At 55.9% G+C, this 19432-nt stretch overlaps 1 protein-coding gene across 1 annotated transcript in view; it reads right to left on the reverse strand.

Moving 5' to 3' along the window:
• Positions 1-312: 312 nt before the first annotated feature.
• Bsn (bassoon presynaptic cytomatrix protein) overlaps positions 313-19432 on the reverse strand; it is a 79069-nt gene continuing 59949 nt past the window's right edge. Inside the window, exons 4-11 of the mRNA XM_038324072.2 lie at positions 14530-15018; positions 7336-13989; positions 3192-5271; positions 2081-2892; positions 1852-1951; positions 1077-1208; positions 805-859; positions 313-449 (exon numbers count right to left, since the gene is read on the reverse strand). Of these exons, the coding sequence (XP_038180000.1) occupies positions 819-859; positions 1077-1208; positions 1852-1951; positions 2081-2892; positions 3192-5271; positions 7336-13989; positions 14530-15018 (10308 nt within the window). The 3' untranslated portion in view covers positions 313-449; positions 805-818. The remainder of the gene's footprint in view (positions 450-804; positions 860-1076; positions 1209-1851; positions 1952-2080; positions 2893-3191; positions 5272-7335; positions 13990-14529; positions 15019-19432) is intronic.

Raw genomic sequence — 19432 nt, forward strand, 5'->3', positions numbered from 1 at the left:
GTGTCTTGATTTCATCCCCAAAGCTGCTAAGCTATTTAGAGTTTGGAGACACCAGCACCAGGCATCAATGTCTCCAGTGAGAGCCATAGTCTATATCCTGTCCTCCAGGATGACTCTGAACTCAGTGTCCAGAACACAGACCCAAAGTTGTAGGGGTATAACTGGCTTCACTGGGCCCTTTCTCAAGGATAGCTGATTTGATTAAACACAATGCCAGCTAGCACACTGTCTCTGAGGAGGGTTTGCTAGATCCATCCCAGCTTGAAGAAGCATACCAGGTACTTTTTAGTTCACACTTTCTTGAATGGGGCCCTTCACCCACATTTCAGGTACCATAAGCTGCCCCTGACACTCACTGTTATACGCAGAGTCCAGAGCTGCGCCCAGGCCTTTGACTCCAGAGATTTTTCCACAGCAATGATATCATCTTTCTTCAGATCTTCAGGAGCCTGAGGAGCAGTGCAGAGGAAGGCTGTGAGTTTCACTGCATTGCCTGCTTCCTACAGCCCAAGGTACCCCATCATGTTGGCAGCACAGCCGGAGGACTGGGGTGGCAAACGGACATTCACCCTGATGTCTATTTGCTGGGGACCTCTACTGAGTTGGCCCCACATCTGAGGCTCTGAGATGTCCTTTTTCTTTCTCTTTCTTTCACCCCACTCCCAGGAGAACACAGTACAGCTCTCACCACACCATCACTAAAGACTGCGCTCTTCCCAGAGCACTCCCGCTTTGGGATTTCAGAGGTCCCCAACCACCAGTAACTCAAGCCCGTCCCAGAAAATGACAGGTGCAGTCACTCACCCTTCTGGACACAATCACCAGAACGAGGAAAATTTTTTGCCAAAAGCAGAGACAGCTGTATCATAGAAAACAGAGAGAGATGTCAGGAAACGGAGCAGACTCCTAGTCAGGGGCATTGGTTGCTGTAAGGCCCAAAGCACAGGACTACCTAAAAATCACTGGGTACCAGCAGGTGGGCTGTGTCTGGTGACTGGACCTAGAATCATCCCATGACCCGCACTTCCCCAGAGAGGCACCCACCTCATGAGGACCCGGCCCCAGGCAGCACATACCTTCTGTCAGCTTCCCAGCTTGCTCTGCTGCCCCACCAGGGAGGATCTTGGAGAATACACTCTCCCCATCTGCCCCTGTCTGACCAGCGGACGCTCCTGGGGTCCCTCCAGGCCTGGATCCAGGTTTCACCCCTACGGGAAAGAAAGCATCATCATGGACAACACTGGCTTGTTGTCTGAGGTCTGAGCGGAAGAGGAAATCTGGACATAGGGAGCCCGCGAGGTGGAAGAAGATGGGCTAGAGGAATAAACAGAGGATGACGAGGGAAACAGAGTGGACTGAAGGGTAAAGGGAGGAGAAAGTGAGGGGCAGAGTAAAGGAAGGAAAGGCAAGGAAGGAGGGAATAAGAAGTCATGGCTCAGCTGGGCGGTGGTGACACACGACTTTAATCCCAGCACTTAGGAGACAGAGGCAGGCGGATCTCTTGTGAGTTTGAGGCCAACCTGGTCTGCACAGTGAGTTCCAGGTCAACCAAAGGTACACAGTAAGACACCCCCCCCTCTCTCTATATATATGTATACATATATATACATATATATACATGCATATATATATATATATATATATATATTATAAAAAAGAAGTTTTGGCTCTGGTCCTTGCTCACCAGTGCCTTCTAGGATGGAGTTCTCTCTGGTCCAGGCTCATTTTTTGGTACGAGGTCTGCAGCCTACTGGATACTTAATGGGGACGAGTGAGACCATGCACTGGGTGGGGAGGTGAGATACCAGTGGTCAGGAAAAAGTCAGTCTGAGTGTTCTGGGCATAGCTCACCTGTGGGTCCAGGTCCTGGAGCTGGCTGGGCCTGAGGAGCTCTCCCCTGTTGGGGCGCTTTGGCTGCCGCTTTGGAGCTGCTTGCCTGTTCTGCACGTGGCTGCAACACAAAACCAGTAGCTGAGATCCTGCTCATCCCACCCTGCCCTGAAACCACTGGGACATCCAAACTTTAACTGCAGCATCTGCCCTAGGGGAGTCGGGGACCCAGACACAGGGGCTAACTCACCAGTCCTGCTGGCTGGGGCCCTGGGGCTGTGGTAGGGCCTGGCTGAGGTTTCCCTGCTGGCTGACTGGCAGCAGGGGCTGAGCCCCGGGTGGTTGGCTGGCTCTGTTGCTGCAGCCGAGCCTGTGATGGAGTCTGCTGTGGAGCTTGCTGCCCCACACCTTGCTGTTGCTGTGGCTGCTGTTGCTGCTGCTGCTGCATCTGTGATTGGCGGGATGCCGTGCCTGGGGGCATCTGCCTGGACGATGGTGACTGTGTCTGTTGTGGTCCTGGAGCTGCCTGCCGAGCCTGCATCTGTGGCTGTGACTGGGGTTCTGCCTTTGGCTGCATTGCAGTGGGCCCCGAGTGGGTCTGCCGGGAGCCCTTCTTGCTCTCGGAGGCATGGTGGTATGCTGACGGAGCACGGGAAGGCTGTGAGTAGTCAGCAGAGCTGGGGTACCCAGGCTGACCCTTCTTCTGCATGGCAGGGGCAGGGCTGGCCTGAGGGTGAGGCCGGGTCTCGTGGCGACCCATGTCCCGAGCATGTGGTTTAGCAGCACGCCGTCCTGGTTCCTCACCAGCATGGCGGCCTGAGTGCCTCCCGTGGTCACTGTGGTGCCGGTGTTCCTTAGCTGAGGCATGGCGGCCTGGACCGCCCTCATCATGAGGCCACAGGCTTTCCTCAGGGGGCTCATCATAGTCATGGTAGCTGTGCCTGGCAGGGCCTCGCTTCTGGGAGGAGGAGACTGCATGACCCCCATGGTGCCTGAACCGGTCGGAGCGGGCATCTCGGGGCTTATCAAACCAATCTGTCTCCTCCTGGCCCAGGTGATACGCTTCAGAGACCAAAAACAGAACACCATCAGCCCCTGGTTAGCTGGAGAGGGGACCTAGCTGAAGCCATGCAAGGGAACCAGAGAGTGGATACCACAGCCACAAGCAGGTCACTAGGTCCCCACCCTCCAACAACCAGGAACCAGGGCACAGGTAGGTCAGGCAAGGGCCACCTGCAGCAGGAACTACAGATGAGATGCCAAGACAGACCCTGCTGGGACATCTTGGGGCCCAGGGTCCCACAGCCAGGCAGACCCCCAGATGCTGAGCATTTGTAGAAATCACCCCCAGCTGCCATTACCTTCACTGTCAGAAACCACGCAGTGGGAATCATCCAGAATGTAGCCTTCTTCACGCTTATATGCGTGGGCCCGTGGTCCATCCTTGACATGTTCCTGGACGTCAGGCATGGAGTGGCTGGAGCAGAACTGTGGGCAGGTATCCCCAGGAGGAAGAGTGCCCCCTGCAGGGCGGGGCCGCCCTAAGGGGCTGACAGGGCTCTCCTCTTCAGAGGCCTGGCTCCTCATGGGGGGTCGTGCCCGGCCGTGGGCCATGCTCAGGGATGAGGGCTTGGGGCCCGCCTTTTGAAGTCTTTCCACAGCCTCCCGTTCCCGTTCATACCCTTTGCCTCTGCCACTGAAATCGTGGCTAGACAGCTTCTCCCCACTGTATGCAGATGCCACCCGGGACCGGCTGCTCCCACCATACATGCGGTCGTCCTCCTCTGCGGCATCCCGGCTGGACACCCCGTAGTACCTCTGCTGTTCATACACATTCTTCTTGAGCCCATAGGTGATTTCATCCTGGAACTTTCTGCCCCGAGAGGTCAGGCTGCTGCTCACAGTGGGTGTAGGATAGGAGGCCAGGTCTGACTCCACATCCTTGGCCTCCTCAATGGGTGAGAACTTGGAGATCTTCTGTTCCATGCCTTGCTTCCGGTGCTTGCTACGCTTTGAGGAGATGGCAGCTGGGGCCAGACTCTTAGAAGGATGCTTGGGCCCCATGGGCCCTGGACCATACTTCTCGGCTCGAGCCCCATGTCTGTAGTCACTGTCGCCATAATAGTGGGTGCCAGCTGGTCGGCCATTGCTCTCTATGCTCCGGTGATGACCCGATTTCCCACGGGGGTCATATGAGTCCTCCTCAGATTCCTCCTCACCTCTGCCATAGCAGCAGGGCAGTGTGGGTCCCTCAAGGGAAGCTGGTTCTCCAGGCTCTTTCCCAGGACGCCCACTGACTCCACCTGGCCCCAAAGGCTCCAGCCGTTGGCTATCTGTGGCAGTGGGGGTGCTGTCCTTCGTCAGCTCACTGATGTCATCAATCATCACATAGTTTCGAGGAACATTCTGCTCCAGACTGGTGTAATGGGAGTCGGAGGGATAAGTAGGGGCTGGGCTCTGGCTCACACTGATTCGGTCACTGCCCCGGGGAAGCTCTGGGGCTTTCCCTTGCTCATAGCTGCTGCTCACTGCTGGACCGCTGTAGCTGGTTTCAGAGGGGGCTGATGACATGGTTACAGCAGGGCTGGTGATCACCTCATAATTGGTGGGTACCTTCTGCTCCAAGTCAGCTAGTGAGGTCTGACGTGGCTTCTGGAGCGGGGCACGACTGTCAGCTTGGGCTGGATAAAGGGTGCTCTGTGTGGTTGGCATGGGAGTTGGGGCTGCATAATGGCCTGTGGGGTGGAAAGCCTGCTGGCTTGGCAGGCCAGACTCAGCAGGATAACTGGTTCCAGGAGGGAAAGTAGGAGCTGGGTATGTGCTAGGGCCAGTGTAGGTGGGTGCCTGGTGGGCTGGAAATCCATTCTGAGTTGGTCCACTACCGCCTGCAGGGTACTGTGGGGCTGCAGGTGGGAAGCGGGGCTGTTGGAAGGCAGTGGGGCCAGAGGGGGTGGCAGGCACAGCAGCAGAGGCAGGGTAGTCCACATACTGGCCAGCGGGCGTGGTACAACCCTGGAGCCTCAGTTGGTTGAGCTCGCTGTCAGACAGGTAGTCCCGATGCTCACCAAGGCCACGTAAAGGTGGATAGTCACGGCCACCCCGGTCTTTGGCCAAAGACTCTTTGCGCTGGGTGATGCCCAGCTCTAGGTACTTGAGCTTGGCATCAATCTCCTTCTCCTCCTCGTCCAACTCCGCCTGCTTCTTGCGCAGCTTGGTGGACTCATGCTCCACCAGCCGCAGGTCCCGGTCCAGCTCCCGGAGCAGGCTGGCCTTGGTAGCAGGGACGGTGGTGGGCCCCGCCAACCCTCGCTGCAGCAGACTGGCTGCATACAACTGTGAGGGCACCTGGCCAGCCAGGGGAAGGTGAGCTTCCTCTGGAGGGGGGCTGGGCAGTGTCCGCTTCACCTTGCGGACCAGGCCGTTGGGTGGTAGCGCCGACACCTGAGACAGAGGGAAGGGTGGGCAGCACTGAGACCCAAGGTGTGGGTGACTTTCCTGAGGCATGGGGTAGAAGAACCAGGACTGGGGGTTCTTCGAGGCAGGAGCTGGGCTCCACATTGCTGATGCCCTGCTTTACCAAGCAGCCTCAGGGTCTACCCTGCCCACCTCTGGTCTGGGATTCTTTGCCACGAAGGGAAGGCCTATGATCATTTATTTAGCAGTCCTTTCCAAAGCTTTGGGCAGCAGGTAGGTGGTAAGGGTTGGATTGCTGCCTGTGCTGTGCACAGTAGCTGTAAGAAGCCCTGCACATCTCCAGTAGGCTTGCCTGTCACTGACGTGAGAAGAAAGGTCTGGCTAAGTTTGGGACCTAGCACCCTGTGGTGGCTGAGGGCAGGGAGTCAAGGAAAGGAGGTGTGTGGTAGAGGGTGCTAGAGCCCCAGGCCCCTTTAAGAACAGGATCACAGGGAGGGGCAATGCTACCCATGTCAATTGTGTACAGGCTCCAAGTCTGTGCTTCCTGCTTCACTCCTCTCCAGAGCAGCAAGCTGCTCAGCTGCCGCCCACCTCCCTCTAATGGTCCTGCACCACCTCTGCCCCACCTAAGCTGTGCTCCAGTCCAGCTGCTGCTCCCTCTACCTGGCAATGTCTTATTCTTGCTAGACCTCTCTCCAGCGCACAACTTCCTGCTCAGTGCCCTGCTGTGCTCTGTCCACCTCTCCACTGGCTGGAGAGGCTCTGCTTTCCCTGAAGACCTGTGCTGATGGAGTGTCCACCCTGGATTCACTTTCCCTCCAGAACGCCCACTCTTCTGGATTTCACACGCCACCCAAACCCCCTCAATACACTGGAGACAGACACCAAAATTCTTACTTTTTGCCTTGCGAAGCAGCTGCATAAAAACTTCCCACTGTTCACACGGCGTCACAAAGAAAATGACAGTGTGATCTCAAATGTTAAAACAAATCTAGCCTTTCGTGGGACACATTTTGAAATCCTCATCATCTATCTTTCTGTATTTTGGCCACACACCTTAGTGTCCACCAGTGTCCTGGCCCCACATGGCTAGCCCATGGGGACCTGTGTGTATGGAGCCAGGACCCTCTTCCTGCCTCTTTGATCTGCCTGCCTTGTCAACCCTACCAGGACCCTTCACTACACACCTCATAAACCCATCCCAGTGCCCTGCTTTCCTCTGTGTACACCCAGAAAATGAGCAAATACACCCCACAGTGCTTCTGGCTCCCCTCTCCTCTCCTTGGGGTCTCTTCCTTTGGCCTATTGGCCCACACTGTATCCTGGGAACTCTGAAATACACATCTTGTTCTGTTTCACCTTCCAAAACCTTCAGAGACTTCAGGGAAAGCCAGCCTTCCTCAACCTTGCACTGTGTCTCCAAGTTCTCCCACCACTGAAGCCCATGGCCAGGCTCTCTCTCAGTTCTAACACGTCGGGAAACCGAAGCCATAGACAAGGAGCCTGTGCTGTATCAGGGGGACAGGCAGATGTGGAAGCAGAGTAACTGAGGCAGGAGGAATGGGGAACACAATGAAGCACAGAACGTGCCTGCAGCCCTCCAGATGGCCCTTGAGTGCTGGGCCACAGGCCGGGGCCTGCTAGGGGCAGTGAAGCCCATCTAAAGATGGGAAGTGTGGAACAGTGCAGCCTGAACCGTGTTACTGATTTCCTACCTAACATCCATAAATAAGGCTTGGAGCGGAAGGTCCTAGACGGGGGACAAGAACTGAGAAAGACTGAAAGGAGGTGACAGAGCAAGACAGTGTACCGGCAGTGAAGGGACAGGGCTGTGGAGAAGCTGAGGTTTCTGGTAGTGTCTGGGGAGATGGCTGTGGGGGCCCAGGTGTGTCTGTGTTTGTCCAGGCTAGCCTTGTTGGGCTCTGGGCTCTGGCAGATGTGCACTGAGGAACCTCACTCCTCAACTCCTTCCCTGGACTTTTTGAGCCAGACGTGACTCCATTCCCACCCCAGAAGAAACCCCTCCCTCCGGGGCGCCTCAGGCTAGAAATAGACCCCTGTCCCACCCTGGACCAGCCCCTGTGCCCATACCTGGCTACCTAGTCCCCCCTGGTGCTGGTAGAGGGAGAATCTCTCTTTGGCGGACTCCTCTGCGGTGGGGCTGAGGGGCTTAGGGTCAGACAAGGACCGCTGCAGGGTCTTCATGGGGCGAGGCAGGGTCTGCTGGCGAAGAGTGCTGTCAGGGATGAAGTGCTTCTGGGGACTCACATGAGCCTTGTTCAGCCTCTCACTGGAAGCAAACGAGGTGTCCAGGAGCCGGTGTGGGGACAGGGGCGACACTGGCGAGTAGAGCACTTGTGGAGACTTAGGAGGCTGGCGGCTCACAAGCTGTGAGAGGGACTCCGGAGGCAGGTGGGCCTGGTACCCAATCTCCAGAGGATCCGGCTTCTTCTTCTCAAATCTGCCTAGGGGTCCTGGGGTGACTATCTGGATGCCAGGCAGGTAGGGGCTGATGGCAGTTGGTCCTATAAGCTGCGGCCCAGCTACACCCTGGGCCTGCCCATCTGGTTCTGTCTGGCAGGCCAGACTCTCCCCACGCCCAGTCTTTTCTGGGGCTGATATGTATCTGACTATCTCCACCTTGGGGTCTGTGGCAGCAGTGATGTGGATGGCTGGAGAGACCCTGGGCAGCTGGTCAGGCTCCGTCTGTACGGAGCAGTCACTAATGGTCTGGATGCCTACGCTGCTCATGGCCCTTGCAGTGGTGGCAGCAGCGGATGAGGCAGTGGCATCATGCTTGCTGTCAGAACCTGAGTCTGAGTGGCGGGAAAGACGAGGCCTGCGGCGGCGCACAGGCTGCTCCCATTCCGCATTGTCCTCGTCATCTGTCTGCACACTACAGTCAGTGCTGCGCCGTGTCCTGCGCCTCCGGGTCAGAATGTAGCGGCCCTCACCCTCCTCCTCATCTGTCTGAACGCTGCTGTCTGCAATCCTCCTGACCGTGCAGGGTTCGGGTCCTGACTCTGCCTCACAGGCATCTCTCAGGCGTGGCATTGAGTGACGTTTCTTGATGCCACTGCGGCCTGCCTCCCACTGCTCCTCAGTTTGCAGTGACATGTCTGAGGCAGAGCTGGGGAGGCCCCGGTGCAGTACTGGCTCACGAGGTTGCCCAGGTCCTTCAGTGCCTGCCATGGCAATGAAGGCTGGGTGGGTCAATGGTGGCCAGTACTGGCCATTCTGGGCCAGCTCGGTAGCAGCTGCTGGAGGCCCTCGGCTAGGTGCTTCACAGGTTGGAGGAAAAGGGGCCTTCTGCCGCTGTTTCTGTTCCTCTAGCTGCTGCTGCAGCTGCTGCTGCAGTTGCTGGATCTGCTCCAGCTGCAGCCGCTGCTGTGCCAGCTGCTCCCGCTGCAGTGCAAACTGAGCCTGGCGTTCTTCTTGCTGCTGCTGCAGCACGTGTTGCTTGATGGTCTGCAGCTCCTGCAACTCTCGCTGCACCAGCAGCTGTTCTTCCTCACGGTGCCGCTGCAGTTCTACTCTTTCTCGCTCCAGCTCCTCCTGCAGCCGCAACTGTCGCAGTTTTTCCAACTCCACCCGCTCCCGCTCCAGCTGCAACAGCTGCTCCTGTTGCTTCCGCTGCCGTTCCTCCTGAGATGCTTCCTCCTTCTCAGCCCCAGGTCGGCTGAGGACTCCACTGCCACCCCCTACAGCAGCAGCATCTACTGGTGGCTTCTGGCCAGGTGCGGGGGCCGGGGTAGGGGCTACTGGGGCTTCCTTGATGACAGCAGGGGCAGTTGTGGAGAGAGGTTCTTCACGAGCAGCCCCTGCTGGTAGCTCTGGCCTTGGCGGGCCCCCTGCCCCTGAGGTCTTGGCAGCAGCAGGCTTTCCCAGATAAACAGGCCCTTCAGCAGGTGGGATGCTAGAAGCCACAGGGAATCGACTTGGTGCAGGATATCGGTATAGCCCTGCTGGTCCAAGAGGTACCCGAGGAGCAATCATGGGCACACGGGTCAGGCTTGTGAGGGGCACAGCCGTGACTCCACCAGATACATAAGGCCTGTACATGCCACCACGCACCATGGGCCTCAGTACTGAGGCAGGCTGGGTGGTGATGGGCAGGGTTGCAGCAATTGGGGTATTGATAGTTGAGTAGATCATGCCATCGGCTGCACGCACCGTTGCTGTGGATGGGAGCAGCTGTCTGACTGTGGTTCCCTGGCTTGCTGCAGGCGCATACTGAGCAAGGTTCCCAGGGCTTGGCTGCCCCTCTGGGTAGGTGGGGTTGCCAAGGAGGCCAGATCTGAGGGGAGCCAGAGCCTGTGGGGCATTGAGTCCCGGCCCATGCTGGGGCTGGTACTGCACCAGGTCAGGTGCACCACTTCCACTGCCGTGCCGCCCGCCATACTGGTCCATGGAGTTGAGGGCAGCACACATACGGCTGATCTCTCGGGCTGTGGTGGCACTGTACTGGGCCAGACTGGCCTCCTGAAAGCCAACTGCATCTCCCCGTGGGCCATACCGGTGGTCTGAATAGATGTTCGACACTGAGCTATAGCGTCGCATGGGAAGTGGGTGAGCTAGAAGGTCTGTGGGGTGGCGCAGGTCCGTGAATGAGCCGTACTGTAAGCCCTGCCCTAAGTAGCGTCCGTCTGCAAAACCTAAGCTGTAAGAGTGCTTCAGTGAGCTGAGGTCCACAGCTGACTCTCTTCCAGGGCCCTGGAAGAGCTGCCCAATCCTGTGGGCATGGTAGTTGAGGCCAGCTTCAGCCAAATTGGTATCAGACATGGAGGAATATAACCTTCCAGGCAGGCCCTGTGGGTAGGGCCTCTGTTCTTCATGGGGCCCAGGTCCTACCACCCCCTGTGCCCGGAAGGTGAGGGGCTCAGGGGGCTCAGGGTCTCTGGGACTGTAGAAGGGGCCACTGCTTTGGCTGGGCAGGGTAGCATCTGCCACACTCTTGTCAGGTGCACTGGGGGCAGGATGGAAGGTGCCAGTGCAGCTACTGCCAAAGGGAAACTTGTAGACCATGTCACAGCATGCCAGTTGGCTCTCGGGCCTCATCCCGGTGAGGTCCAGGGCACCTGCTGGTTCTTCTGGGAGCAGTGTGGTCACGGTGCCCGCTGTGCCCTCTCCCATCTGCACCACCACCGTGTGTGGCTTCCGGGCACCCGGCAGAGCATGTGACCGGAGCTCTGCAGGTGTAGCCCGGTGGGGTTCACCACCAGGCTCTGGCACTGGTCCTGGCTTGAGGCTAACACTCTGGGCGGTGCCCACCTGAGTAATCAAAATGTCCCTTCTGGCCAGAGGTGCTACCTGGTTTGGAAGGTTATACCTGGCAAACTTGGCCTCCCTGGGTCTTCCCCGGGGCCCACCTCGGTATGGGGCTGTCTGGACAGCCTGCTCTACTTGTTTGACCTGGGCCAGGCATACAGGGCTACCTGAACCCTGGCCAAAGTCAAGGCGGCTCTGGAAAGGGTCTCCATATATCACCGGTTGCTTTTGCTGAGCCATGAGCACAGATGAGGCCATGGTGATGCTCACAGTCGTGGCAGTGGCCAGGAAGGTATGGGTCTGTTCTTGGGCATTGAGGTTGATAACCAAAGGCTGCACAGCAGTTGACTGGCGTCCTGGAATTGGATCCAGAGCAAGGCCATACTTCCTTGCTTCCACCGCAAGAGAGGTCAGATCCATACCCTGGTCCGTGAGGATAATAGGCGTGGGCTTGACAGCTGTGCGAAGGTCCACCACTGCACTGCCTGGGGGCCTGGGACCTGGCTCCACTCTAGATGTTCCAGGGACAGAGGAGATCCGGCATAAGGATATGTTTTCAGCGGGGAGGGCACCCCAGCCGTACAGTGCCAGGGGTCCGTCTGCACCAGCACTGGGTGCTCGTGGGAAACCAGGTGGCCCGGCTGGTTCTGACGGCATTTGCGATGCACTTGGGGGTGTTGTCTGGCTGTAGCTATGGGAGGTGGGCTGAGTGTCAGTAGGTGAGCACAGTGGGGAAGTAGAGGCACTGGCATGTACCGTTCTGGTCTGGCTAGAAGCATCTGACGCTAGCGTGATGACCATGACAGGAGCCTCCTGGGAAGACTGCTGCCACACCAAGCGAGGAGTGCTCGGTCGGTGTGGTGTCTGTGTGCCCTGGGCTACCATGGGGGAGGGTGTGCCAGGGCTCCGCGGAGTGTCCGAGGAAGGTGTTAGGCTTGGTGTCTGTGTAGAGAACTCTGCTGTGGCCCTTGGGCCCAGCTTGCCGGGTGAGAATGTGGGGCTCTCTGAGGGTGTGGATGGAGACAGAGGTGGGCTAGAACCTGTAAAGTAAGAATATCCCCGAGAAGACTGGGGGGCACCAGCCTCAGCATCAGCCCCACTCACAGGCTTCTCTCTGGGGGCCCGTCCACCTGCAGGAGGGCCACTGGGAGCCTGGGGCAGCTCCTCCGTTTGGGACCCATAGTTAGCAGTGGTTGGGGTCTGTCCATAGCTGTGTGCTGTGGAAGATGGTGACAGGATACGCTCTGAGCCAGCTGGAGAGGGTGGCGTCATATACCCTCGGGGAAGGCTGGCTGGACAAGGGGCCATGACCGTGGTGGCTGGAGTCCCAGGGCCCTGGGAGAAGGTCATTCCTACTTCCTTGGAGGCTAAGCTGGAGGACCCAGGAGAGCTGTGGAGCTTGAGAGGATCCTGAGGCTCTTTTGCAAAATGCTGAGTGACTCGAACATCGGGAATAACTCGGCCTCCACTGCTATCTGAGGAGGCAGAAGTGGAGAATGACACAGGAGCTGCGAGCTGGGTAGGGCTAGTGCCGGGGGTCAGTGGGCCATCATTTTGTTTCATTGGGTCCATGTATGCACTCTCAGCGTTCAGAAATTGCTTCTCCTTCTTTTTGTCCTCAGTGAAAGCCAGATCCCGCGAGGAGGCTTGCCGCATGCGGGCTATGCTCTGTGACGTCTGAAGGATCTCTTCGTAGACAGCTGCTCCGAGGCCTGCGGGTGTGCTTTCCGCAGCAGGCTGGGCAGCCCTGCCATAATCATGGTCTTGGATGTCTTGATATTCAAAAGAGCCGTGCCCCCGGGGGCCTGTGAGCTGAGCGGGGCCACCATGGGGCCCCCTAGCCCCTGCCACCTGGCCCTGCTGTCGCTGGAGCAGCTCGGCTTTTCTCATCATATCCTCATAGGCCTCCTCAGCGCTCTTTAGGGGCCGTCCAGAACTGGGCGTGGTGGAACTGCCCGAAGGTGTCTCAGTGGGTGAGTAGAGGGACATAAAGGCGGGCAGGTTGTACTCGCTGCCCGATTTGTAGAGTCGCGTGGGGCCACCATCCAGGGTCTCAGTCTCTGAGTCAAGGGAAGGGGAGGGGGAGTACTCGGAGCAGGAAGAGCGGTGTAGCTCCTCCATCTCTGCTGCCTGCCTCAGCTCCTCTGTGGGAGATGCATCTTCGATGGGTGACAGGTTACTAGGTGGTGTCTTGGAGCGTTCGCGTCGCCGCTGAGCCCGAAGCTCTTCCTTGTCACGCCGGGTCTTGCGGGCTGTGCTGCGGATACGCTGCTGCTCCACCTCCCGCATCTTCTCCTGCTCGCGCAGCAGCTCCTCCTCCTCTCTAAGCTCCTCCTCCTCCGAGGAGTCCTCGATCGTGGGCAACAGAGGCCCGTGGGAGCGGTGCCGGGCCTTGCGCTGCTGCTTCGCTTCTTCCAACCTCTGCCGGCGGCTGGGGCTACTGTCACTGTCCTCCTCGAGTGAAGACAGGGAGGTGGGTGAGGTGCCAGATGTATAGCTAGGTGTGGAAGCAGGCAGGGTAGAGGAGTGCTCCCCGCGAGAGCGGTCTTCAGGGGAGCCTGTCAGGCTCTCCATTTCCAGCTCAGGTTCCCGGTCCAGGCTGGGATCAGGACCTTGACCCAGGTCCAGCTCATGACCATAACTACCTGTGCTATTGAGCTCAATGGTTTTAAAGCGGCGAAGACCTCCCTGAAGGGCTCCACTGCCATCAGTGGGCTCTGCTGGGCCTCCCTCAGAAAGTAGTTCCTCATAGCCGGTGGTGGCATTATGGGGTAGGCGCCTCTTGGACACTGCTACCGATTCTTGGCTAGATTCAGGCCTGGCTCTGGCACTTCCCTTCTGGGTGCTGTGCTTGGCCAGGCCTCGCCCAGAGACAGCAGCGTCATCTTCCTCCAAGTTGTCTTCCTCAGCACTCATTTCCAGGATCTGCCGCCGCATGAACTCCTCTTCGGTCATTTCTGTCCGGGCCGGGGGCTGGGGTGGAAGAGGAGACAAGCCTCCCTCGCTGCTATCTTCCACGTAGTCATGCCTCAGCTGGCTGCCAAAGTCATCGGAAGACTCGGCTGTGTCTTGCTGTTCCCTCTGGTGCCCCCATGCCAGAGAGTCCTCTTCCTCCTCTAGGATATCCCCCAGCTCTTCATCGGAGTCAAAGGCCTCAGGCGTGATGGACAGGGAGTGCGGACGCCGTTTCTGGTCCTCAGCAGCGCTGCTGCGGGGTAGCTTGCTCCACTCACCACTAGGAGCCACCGCCTGGGCCTCTAGTGAAGGGCGCATGCTACTTCCCACTTTGTGGAGCTCTGAGGGGCTGGGTGGACGTGGTCCCGTCACCCCTGCACTGTCCAGCTGCTCCACGTCTTGCTGTACGACCCCTGTGATCTCACTCTGGGAGCTGGATACACCATCGGAAGAATAGCCTGTGTCGCTGAGGCTCTGGGGGCTTCGAGACAGGTCCTGAGAGTAAGGCTTGCTGACGGGTTCCTGCAGTGGATGAGAAACAAACGTTTACTCCTAGCCTCTCCATCAATCCCAGGGGCCACGGGCAGGATCCTCCATTTCCCAAGGGCTAGCTCTCTGAATAACTTACAGATTCCTCAGCAAAGTAGATCTCCAAAGAGAAACTTTACTGGATTAAAGAGTAGGAAATCAGCAAGATGCCCAACTCAAGACATGTCTCAATCTCACAATCTTCAGATCTGCCAAACTTTTTGGTTGTTCTTATTTTTTTGAGATGGGGTCTATCTATATGGTTCTGGCTGTCCTGGAACTCACTATGTAGACCAGGCTAGCCTCGAACTCATAGAGATCTGACTACCTCTGCCTCTAAAGTGCTGGGGTTAAAGGTGTGAGCCAACACACCCAGCAATCTGTTGAAATTTAATCTAGGCCTTCTTTCAGCTGGGGTGTCCCTGCGGTCCCAAATAGATTTATCTCAAGCTTACAACCTGAGCCTGTCAGGGAGGCAAGGCCTTCCCCAAACTGTCTGAAAGCCAGGATTCCTGGAAATTGAATAGAACTGACCTCAGCCTCCCCACCCTTGGGAGCTTCTGGAACAGGCTTGATGACTGGGGTGGCAGGTTCAGTCCTTTTCACCCCACTTTTTGCTTTAGGAGTCCCAGGAGGCACAGTGGTCTCTGGAGGTGGCTTCGGCACAGGTTCAGCTTTAACTGGGATCCCTGTCTTCTTTTCCTGGGCACTGCTAGAGGTCTTGCTAGGTTCAGAAGCCCTGAGGGGCTTGGCCTGAGGGCTGGCCTTGGCGGCTGGAGGGCTGGCCTTGGCGGCCTGAGGGCTGGCCTTGGCGGCCTGAGGGCTGGCCTTGGCAGGGGAGGAGCCTGATGGCTGGCCCAGCCCCTGTGGTCCTTTCTGCTTCGGAGGGGCTGCTCCAGCTGCACGGTGAGGGACTCCTGCAGGGGGCTGCTGTGAGGTGGGCAGAGGCATGGGGGCTGGCTCTCCCAGGCTGCCCTCCAACAGCCGCTTGGTTTGGCAGTTCAGACAGAGCCACTCTGTTTTCTGTAAGGAAAAAGGAGGGAGTTGGATGAGAATCCCAGACACAAGAGTGAGCAGAGAGTGTTTCCATGATTCTCCATAGCCTTCAGGGAGGAAAGGAGACAGACTCCTCTTGGTAGACTAAACCAGAGCCTTGCATGATTTAAACACACACTGTACCACTGAGCCACTGAGCCATTCCCCCAGCCTGAGAAAGTCTTTCAAAGCATGATATCAAAGGCATAAAGAGAAAAAACTGACAGATATATTACCCCCAAATTATAAACTTCTCAGGGACATATATAAAGTCAAAATGCAAATGACAAGTTAAAAAGGTTTTCTTCTTAATCCATAGAGATATTTTCACTGGGCCAGAAAAGGACAATTAGCAGGGAGAAAAAAACAACAAAAATTACAAAAGTTTGGGATGAAACACAGGAAAAGCCAGGGCCCCAACCTCAAGGATTGAATTGTAATTCAGAGGCTTTATGGGTCCAGAAGCCAAGAGGTCCTGCAGAATAGGAAAGGCATTCAGACACAGAGGCGATGTGTCCTAGAGGGACTGCTCTTCCCCTGCCTCCTCATTCTGTGCTCTGACACCATCCTGCCTTCCTTCTCCAGGTCAGGGCTATGCTCAGCTGGGGCAGACTTCTGGGGCCAGGAAAAACTAAGTGCAGCCCTGTGTGGAGTCAGCACTGAGCAGTCTTTGTTCACACTTCCAGCCCAACCCTCCTTGTCTATAGCTAGCAAAGAGCCCCACAGAGAGGACTCCATGTGCCCAGGGCTCTGGACTGTCCCTCAGCAGAGAACCGAATGTGCTGGCTCTGGACTGTTCCTCGGCAGAGAACCGTGTGTGCTGGCTCTGAACTATCCCTCAGCGGAGAACCATGTGTGGTGGTTCTGGACTGTCCCTCAGCGGAGAACCTGAGGGAACCCTCGGGGCCAAGAGCCCTGCTCCTTCCAGAGCTGGAGTGGCATCAGTTCTTGGTGATCAGTAACCAATCTCAAAATCCACCAGCAGTTTCAGGACCAGGGCTAAAGGCTGAAGACACAGTCGTGGTGAAAACAGACAAACAGGGACCAGCACTGCCACAATTTGAATGTATATTGTTCCCCATAGGCGAACATGTTTGAATGCTTGGTCAGTAGCTGGTAGAGCTGTTTGGAGGTTGAGGAACCTTTGGACATGGCTCATAACTAGCATAAATGAGTTGCTAGGGGTGGACTTTGAAGGTGATACCTACTTCTGGTTTCAGATTAAACTCCCTGCTTCCTGATCTGGCAAGATATGAATAAGGCTGTGTTATAAGCTTCCACTGCCACAAATGGCACTTACCCCACCTACCATGGTCTCCTTTAAACCACAAACTTCCACCACCACAAACTGTGCTACTGTGGTCCCATTTAAACCATGGGTGAAAACAAACTTCTCTTAAGTTCCTTTGTTAGGAATTTGGCCACTGAGATAAGTGATACAGGCCCTTCCAGAACCCACAGCTTCAAATAAGCCATGATAAATATGACACAGGAATCAAGCAGTAAAGTCCTCAGAATCCTACAATTCTTCAAATCCCAGCCAGATGCACAGGGGTAAGGCTTGGCCTCTGAGTGGGTGGTTCCTGTGCAGGTCTAGGCTGAGAGGTATATGTCTTCCAGGATCCTGGTTCAGGATCAGAATTTGATACCTTGCCTTGGCTGCAAGGGGTGATGGGAAATGAGAGTTACAGCCCAGCCCAGAACAGGACCCTACTGACTTCTCATTTCACTCTTGGCCCTGGGGTGCAAAAGTTTGACACGCCTTCCTGTTTGCTGCTGCTCATCCTGGGTGTGTACACATGCACTCCTATCGGTAGCTATGCCATTAGGAGGGATCATTATGAGAACCAGGGGGTCACAGAGCCAAGGTATAGAAAAAGAGGTGTCCTGTTGCCTTTGCTGCCTCAGACAAACTCTGACCCCATCTCTGGCCTGCAGAACCCACTCCAGAAGCAGCAATCTGAAACATAGTGTGGACAGAGGCGACCCCAGTGTCCTGGGCCAGGCCCTGCAGAGGCCTGCTTATCTGAGCCCACAGTAAGGCCTTTAGCAGGGCATGCCACCTACAGTCGTGGGCTAGCTGGAGCTTTGCTCCTTCACAGGTACAGTCACAAAGGCTTCTGGGTGGTGCTCTGCTTGCGTAAGTGGGGAGATAGGGCGGGTGAAGAGAAGGAGCGGTGTGAAGAAAGAGCTAAAAATAAGCACTTGGCCTGGCTGCTGGAGGCCTTCCCCAGCCCAGCAAGAGTGGGAAGAGGAGTGGACAAGGCGCTGGGGCCGGGAGGAGTGGAGCCAGAGACCAGGCTGAAGCTTACACTTCCTGGGTCCCAGGGATGCGTGAAAGGCTGGCCACGCAGAACATCTGTGCCTAGGAGTTGGAGCACAGCTGTTGAGGTCGCAAACCTTCATCTCAGTCCCCACCCCAGTGTGCCCCCACCTCCACCCTTGATCTTCCACTCGCACCCATTCGTTCTCTCCCTTGAGTCTTTTTTTTTTTTAATGTGCATTGTATTCTGCCCACATATATGTCTGTGTGAGGGCATCTGATGTGAGCTGTCATGTGGGTGCTGGGAATTGAACCCAGGTCCTCTGGAAGAGCAGCTAGTGTTCTTAACAGCTGATCCATCTCTGCAGCCCCCATCACTTTATTTCTTTATTTCTTTACTTTCCTCATTCACCTGATCAGAATATGAATATCTCCCTTGTGAAGCTTCACCCAGCCCCAGCAGTAGGAGAATGGATGTCTATTCATCCCTTTTGCTTGGCTCTTTCGGGAAGCAGCCAGAGAACAGGCAATGGGGAGACTGATGACCACCTCTTGTCTTGTCTCTGTTAGTCCATCTGGGGACAGGAAGATCCAAGTTTCCCAAGAATAGTCATTAGCTCAAGCTGGGACCCATGGGTGCACGTACCAGGGGCACAGCGGCTCAAGCGTCACGGTCACACAAGTTGACAAGGTACAGCACCTTGTCTGGTTTTTCCGGAAGACTGAGATGGTTATTATTGCTCCCAACCCACACAGAACGGGAAGGAAGTTAAGGGATTGGGTATGGGTTAATCCCAAAGCATGTGAGAACTTAGCCTTTGAAGCACTGGCTATGGGGATACGGAGACCATAGGGCTGTGGGATGCTGGGCATTCTCCCCACATTGTCTGCTACTGTCTGAATGAGCCCACAAGCCACATGTTCTCTTTATTTGCAGAGCTTCTCTGTGTGCCAGTTACTGTGACACCATCCTGACCTCCCCAGCCATATATACTGCTGGACCAGAGGCAGCGAGGACGAACCCTGGGGGAGCTGAGTATGGTGGCTCATGTCTATAATCTTAGCACGTGGGAGGCTGAGACAAGAGAGTTGTCATGAGTTTGAGGCCAGCCTGGGCTAAAAAGTGAGATTCTGTCTCATAGAACCAACCTCCTTCCCCTAAAACACTCCACAAAATAAAAGGACACCTGAAGCTAGGGACTCAGATGCTGGATCACAGGCATGTCCAGCCGTAGTGCTGCTGGTCCTTTATGATTGTGTGATGTCCACTTCATTCCATGCCGCTGGATATGGGCAAACTCCTCCTTTCTGGATCTGTGCCTCCTACAAGGAGAGACTTACCCAGTGTCTCCACTGTGCTCCCTTGAAGCTGCAATGTGCTCCCCCTGTGCCCTAGTACCAAATGTACCCATTCCCTATACAGTACTCTCAGGAGCCCCAAAGCCTGGCTGGTCTCAGTGCTCACTGACATCCAGATTATGGGGACCTTGTGAGGACTCTTCCTCCCGTCATGGACATTCTCTCCGAGGACACCTAAGGACTGATGACCGTGAGGACCTGGATATGCACCTGAGGTACAGTAGCTCACATGGACACCTAAGAGAATTACCGTTTCCATTCCACATGGGAAGAAACGGGACTCTCTGAGACTGCCACCCCAGAGGCAGCCTGAGGTGAAGCAGGAGGTGGCTGTGTGCCTTGTTCTTCATGCCCACACTGTAGCCTCTGTCCATAAGACCAGTCTAGCCCGGCACGTCACAGGTGCGAGGCCATTTGCCCAGGGAGGCTTGGTTTTTCAAGGGAACAACTGAAATTTTGGCAATGAAAATGAGAAAGTGGTGATATTACTGTAACAATCCCACTAATTTTTTCATACTATTGAACTGAAAGTCAGTTAGAAAATAAGCCAGAGGGTACTATTATCTTTCAAAAAGATGAATAGGTTAGAAAAAATTTGGAATCAGCACTCTTAATTATGAAATGACTCATTAAAGAGCACTAAGGCTGCCTTCTTCAGAAGAAGTTTCAAGTAAAATTGGTCCAACTTTAGTGATTCTTCTATGGTATTCTCTGGACTCTATCTAGAAAGAAGGAAAAAGATTTTTACAGCTGCAGATGTTGAAGAAAATGGCCAACTTA

The sequence above is a fragment of the Arvicola amphibius genome, chromosome 3, assembly GCF_903992535.2.
Source record: "Arvicola amphibius chromosome 3, mArvAmp1.2, whole genome shotgun sequence".
NCBI classification, from domain to species: domain Eukaryota; kingdom Metazoa; phylum Chordata; class Mammalia; order Rodentia; family Cricetidae; genus Arvicola; species Arvicola amphibius.